Source organism: Lathyrus oleraceus, chromosome 4 (genome assembly GCF_024323335.1).
Source record: "Lathyrus oleraceus cultivar Zhongwan6 chromosome 4, CAAS_Psat_ZW6_1.0, whole genome shotgun sequence".
Taxonomy (NCBI): Eukaryota; Viridiplantae; Streptophyta; class Magnoliopsida; order Fabales; family Fabaceae; genus Lathyrus; species Lathyrus oleraceus.
Genome location: NC_066582.1, coordinates 135,866,315 through 135,872,247, shown reverse-complemented (window position 1 = coordinate 135,872,247; position 5,933 = coordinate 135,866,315). Strand labels below are relative to the sequence as shown.

General features: G+C 29.5%; 1 protein-coding gene across 1 annotated transcript; it reads right to left on the bottom strand.

Moving 5' to 3' along the window:
* Nucleotides 1–1,204: 1,204 nt before the first annotated feature.
* LOC127074082 (F-box protein PP2-A12) lies at nucleotides 1,205–3,541 on the bottom strand. The gene is made up of 3 exons (XM_051015362.1): nucleotides 3,037–3,541; nucleotides 2,845–2,963; nucleotides 1,205–1,820 (listed from the first exon to the last, which is right to left on the bottom strand). Exons 1-3 carry the CDS (start codon nucleotides 3,346–3,348, stop codon nucleotides 1,391–1,393), a joined length of 861 nt encoding a protein of 286 aa, XP_050871319.1. The 5' UTR covers nucleotides 3,349–3,541; the 3' UTR covers nucleotides 1,205–1,390.
* Between the last annotated feature and the right edge of the window lie 2,392 nt (nucleotides 3,542–5,933).

Genomic DNA, 5,933 nt, shown 5'->3' with positions numbered 1-5,933 from the left:
GCATTATTTTGGAGCTATGGACTTAGGATTATGATATTGACCTTTGCTTTAGGACTTGTGATTTGAGACCTTAGAATTCATCTGGTACCTTTGGTTTGGGATTTCCTTTTGAAGACTTGGTTGAGTTACTTTGGTTTCATATGATACATGGATTTTATTTGCTTATTTGGCTTGTTTGAGGCTTAATCAAAAGGAGGGAACTCTTGTTTGCCTTGTGTCATAAAAGTTTGCTATCACTTGGTTAGATCTTTCTTCCCTAGCTTTTGCTTTATGCATTAGGATAGTCTCTTCTTCTCCTCCCCTTTCTTTAATTTTCAAAATCTTCTCTCTTTTTCAAAACCTTCTTGTTTCTTAAACTTGAACCACTTTCTCACCAAACCTTGACTTTTGTCAAGTGATTTTTCAAAACCTCTTTCTTAATAAATGTTAATCCATCTTAAGTATACTCAAACCAATTTCAAAAGACTAAAAAATACATAACTCATCTAAATAATTTTTTGTGCCCTTGTGCACTTTTCCTTTAAAACTTTTCTCAAGGTGTTAGACACCAACATATTTATTTATAAATATTACAAGATTAGTATAAATGAATATTATTTTTAATAAATTATATAGCTATGATAGGTAATTTATTTATTTTAAGTGATATTATATATATTTATTACAAATTTAAAATATGCAACATATTTCAATTAATTAATCTATTATTTAAATTTAAAAATAACAGACTATATATGTATTAAAAATTTAAAGTCAAATAAATATATTCATTTAAAATAAAATATTTAAATATACTCATAAAAAAATTCTCAATTTGAAATTGAGCTCTTCTAAAATTCATAATAAATTTATTATAAATTTATAAATTGTATGTTTGCTTTATATTTTAAAATATAATATTTAGTCTTTATTACAAAAAAGATAATAATTTTTTATTTTATTAAATCAGTTATATATGTGAATCATGTATAAACCTAGAGTTTGAAAATCCTTATAGGTTTGAATGTGTTGGACAATGATTTGTTTTGTGTACACTAATTTCTATTTTTAATATTTTGGAATTTTAATCATTCAACTGTTAGATGGTTGGATTTTTTTTGTTTGGAAAGAATATATATCCTTAAAAGAATTATTCCTTCCTCCCAACTTGATTTCTCTGTCGTCAATAGAATTTATTCCATCTCCACAACTATACAACATTCCATACTAATTAAAAATACGATAGATAATTAAATATATAAATATACATACATACATGACTAAACCTAATAATTCCTGACTAATACAAAATTCAAAACCTAAAAGAACCCTATTAAAAACTAGATTCTCTGCTGTCCTAATCTCTAATACATACAAAATACACTAGTATAGTATATTTTCACCTTCAAGGTTAAGAGTGGTTCAAAAATTCCTTAACCTTTCTAAACTCACTAGGAAACACAAACACAGAATCTAAACAGAGACCCCCTTTAGTATGTGTGCAATCAATTTGAGTCATAGAGAATTTTACTTTTGTTGAAACATTACCATCTTCAACCACGAAATCGCCTGCATGGTAGTAGCGCCATTTGCCCGTACCTTTCAGAAAACAATGTGATGCAACATGTTGATCATCTGAAGTCCATAGCTGGAATCTAACAGGCTTTATATCCCACCCATGAACATGTTCTGTGTTGCAAACCCTTCTTCCAAATCTCTTGGAGGCTTTCCCTAGATGTATTCTGAAGAATAAGCTGTATGTTCCAGGTGGAAATGGAAACTCGACTTCACCGTCCACTTCAAACCACCAGATTTGTTGGAGATATGCAACACTACTGAATCTGCAAATGATGAAGATAAGATAACATTGACATTATTACTCCAAAATGCTATGCACAACTTATTCAACATTAATTTAAAATTTCAAACTAGACTTGTTATTTGTAAAATTGAAATGACATAACTTGCGTCGCGATCCTGATACCATGTGTTGCAATCAGGATTGCGAGACTTTGGAGTTTTATCAACCAGGGTAACAAAAGAAAATGAAGTACAACCTTCATCAACATCTATATGTTAATTCAGATAACACACTTGGAGTTTTATCAATTCAGCTAATACAAAACAACACCAAAAGCTACAAGTTTCACTTCGTAAGTTAATTCAGAACACACAGTACAGTCTTTTGACTCCTAAACATGGTAAGAAAGATGACAAACTTTCAAACAGATATATGTATTAACCATTAATTTAAGATCGGACGGTTCAAATTATATAATTATTTTCCACGCGTTTAAATGATCATGTCTATTGATTTAGATAGGAGGGCCTAAAGCTGTAACTCAAGCAGTTACATAAGGAAATCCATTTCCTCATTGAACCTATTAGAATCACTTTTAGTTAGTTCCATTACAAATATGTCACGTTTGGCTTTCAACCTCCAAATTGATTCTAGTCTCAAAATTGATTATAGACTCAATTCTCAACAAAAAAAAAAATTGTATGTTTTTGCAGTTACAAATATTTGCTAGAATACATTGATTATGAAAAGTTGATTTCAACTAAAAGTGAGTTGAAAATTAAATAATTTAAATTTAAATATATCCATCCATGGAGAAGTGAATCGTAAGTAGTGAAACATGTAAAAGATCAATTCTACACCTCTAGTCAAACAAAAGCTACAAGTTTCACTTGGTAGGTAAATATAAAATCAATCAAAATCAAATTTTAAACACCATCACAGAAGAACCAATCTGACATGAAAAATAGCCACAAAATACACTATAACATAAATACAAACACCTAGAGTGCATAGTTAGCAAAAATCTAAAAACAAGAAGAAAATTTGAAGAATATAAATGTTACCTGGATTCTTCCGTGGGAATATGGTTCCAATATCTTCGATCATCAATCCCTGTTATATACAATCCTTTAGCCGAAATACACAAACACAGCTTACCCATACTTCTATCCAACCAAACTTTCTGCAAAAAAAAAAAAAACTATTCACTTCTAAATTCTTCACATGAACAAAGAAGAAAACTCGTCAATTGTTACCTTGTTGCCATCATCATCGAAAGTATTAAGGGAACAAAGTCGCGAATAAATCTCTCTTTTCCTCAAATGAGACGGAAAACTACCCGCGTCAAAGATTTTCCTGAGAATGATGTCATAATTAGAAGGAAGTTTGGATTCCCATACAAAATCAGCCAAAGAAGCTCCGCGAAAAGTGCGATTCAAGGAAGCTAATTTACAAATCTGAGGAGGATCCATGTATTCCATGACAGCAGCAACGCAGCTTTCGGGTAATTCATCTAAACTCGGTTTGGATGAGTGGGATGATGAGGTTGTTGAAAACCAGATACCCATGAACAGTGGTTGAGCTCAACTCAACTTGGAGTTTGTTTTCTCTACTCTGTTGTATATATGTTGAGGCAAGAGAAAGTGTTGAAACACTTTTTTGTTTTTGTGTGTAGGTTTTACTTTTTTGATTTTTGTTTGATTCCTCCGAAAGGGAGCGTGACAGAGGGATGTGATGTGAGACATGTTTTGTGTTGGACGGAAAGCTAGAACCAATAGGTGAGGTGATAACATTATATTAAAATTAAGTGTATGCTTAGTGTTTATACAAGGAGAATAATACGTGTAAAGTAAGTAACATTTAAAATATTCATATACATTCCTTACGTTCTTAGGATCAAGACGGTATTAGATTATTATTTTTGGTTAATACAAAATATAACCTAAAAAATTAATTAAATAGACAAATACAGACATCTAATAAGTATAACAGCGTATTATTCTTAGGGAAATAAAATTGATTAATAAAATATAAAAAATTAATCAAAAGTAAGTTAATAAACGCTTAAATATTTAAAATATTTTATTTTAATACAATAAAATTGGTTAATAGAAAGTATAAAGTTGATTAATGAAGCAATGAAGTAATGAAGTTGATTAATAAATGTTCAGATATTAAAAATAATTTTTAATAATAAAGTAAAATTGATTAATAAAATGTAAAATATTGGTTAATGAAAGTATGAAGTTGGTTAATCACATAATTTTATGTCAATATTCCTTAATCAAAAATTAAAAAAATAAAATAAAATAAAAAATTATATTTTTTTAAAATTAAAATTATTATAATATTTTCCATACTGATGAACAGTGAAATACAATATAACTATATGATTTGGGTGTAAGATAATCATTTTTGTAAGCGTAAAGATGCATGGTCAAATTTAGGATATGGTATATTAAACTATAGAGTGTTTATTTGATTGATACAAATGTTATTTTCAAAAATGTGATATTGAAATTCGCATATTCTCTTATTTGTTTTAAGTTTTTGATAAATTATAAATATTTTTTATTTTTAGAAATATATTTTGTTCATGAACTTTTTCATTTTAATTCTAATGTCAAAGGATGGAAATTTTACATTATGAAAATATAAAATAATCAACTATAATTTCTCACTCTCATATTATTTTAACACTTTTATTTTTTATTTTTTTATTTTTTTATTTTTTAAAATTTAATTAAATAAAATCTAAAAATATTTCTAAAAACTCTATTCATTTGTCAAACACATTAATAGGAATAAAGTTACAAATGGTATCAGAGCAGACATCTCTCAATATGGTGTGTTTCAGGAACAAATCAAACGGAAGTTGGTAGGCATGTAACACCCGAGGCCGACGAGGGCGGGGAGTGGTTGTCGATGCACAAGACATGACAATAAGCGACTCCTGGAAGCTTATAGGCAAAAAACTGAATTCACGTCAGAATGAAAGGGATCATGATGTTGTGCGAGTATGAGACTGCATGGTTGAAGAAAGATTTATAAGAATTGATTGATACTATTTATACTAACAAAATACATATTGAGATTTTCATTGGAACCACACACTCTATGGCCACATGACCTATAATTGTTATAAATTAATAACCCACATACCTAAAGTGATCTAAAATTTTCAAATTGGATAACATCAAAAGTTTTTGTGAAAATGTCAGCTAATTATTTGTCTGTTTGAACATACTCAAGGGTGGTTTTCTTTTCTTCTACTAGTTCCCAAATAAAATGATGTCGAATGTAAATATGTTTGCTTATGCTATTTTTAGATAGAATTTTTGGACATATTGATAGCACTGCAGTTGTCAAAGTATAATGCCATGAAACCTTATGTCACATTGCACTCTTTGAGCATTTGTTTCATCCATAAAATTTAAGTGAAACTACTTCCAACAATAATGTACTCAACTTTTGTAGTTGAGAGGGAAACACAATTCTACTTTTATTGAACCAAGATATGAAATTGTTACATAGAGAAAAAAAAAGATCCACTAGAAGTACTTTTTTATCCTAAGCATTACCTGCTCAGCCGACATCACAATATCCCACTATAGAAGATTTGGTATCGAGAGTACAAAAGGTCATAGTCAGAGGTTCTACTTATGTATTTAATTATTCTTTTAACTCGAGTAAGATGAATAATCTTTGGATTGCCCTGATATCAAGCACAAACACCAACAGAGAAAGTAATGTTAGGGAAATTGGCACTGAGATATAAGAGGTTACCAATTATGTGGATCTATGTGTTTGGTGAGAATATGAACACAACAAAGGTCTAGAATGGGGGTTGAATGGACCTGTCCCCCAAAGGACAATTTCAAAAACATTTTAGGCCCCATTGATGACAGTCGTCATTACGTGATGTTTATGAAGAAATTTGGGTAAATTCGGAAGAAGAGTGATCAAAAACCATGTTAAAACATGAAGAAAAAAGAAAAAGTCAATATAAGAAAGATACAAAGACTTGTTGTAAAATATGAAGAAAAAGGAAGAAGAAAACTAATTTTTCCACTGGATTGTTGGGTGTGAATATGGAAGAAGAAAAGTGGTCTAGAGAATGGTGAATAGAACCTTGTAAAAAACTCAACCGCTT

What these genes read in the sequence shown, in the direction of transcription:
- LOC127074082 (XM_051015362.1), bottom strand. Translation starts at nt 3,348, where the DNA reads ATGGGTATCTGGTTTTCAACAACCTCATCATCCCACTCATCCAAACCG. An exon ending in TCGATGATGATGGCAACAAG is followed by an intron (nt 2,964 to 3,036) that starts GTAACAATTGAC and finishes TTTTTTTTGCAG; the next exon opens with AAAGTTTGGTTGGATAGAAG. An exon ending in ATTCCCACGGAAGAATCCAG is followed by an intron (nt 1,821 to 2,844) that starts GTAACATTTATA and finishes CATCATTTGCAG; the next exon opens with ATTCAGTAGTGTTGCATATC.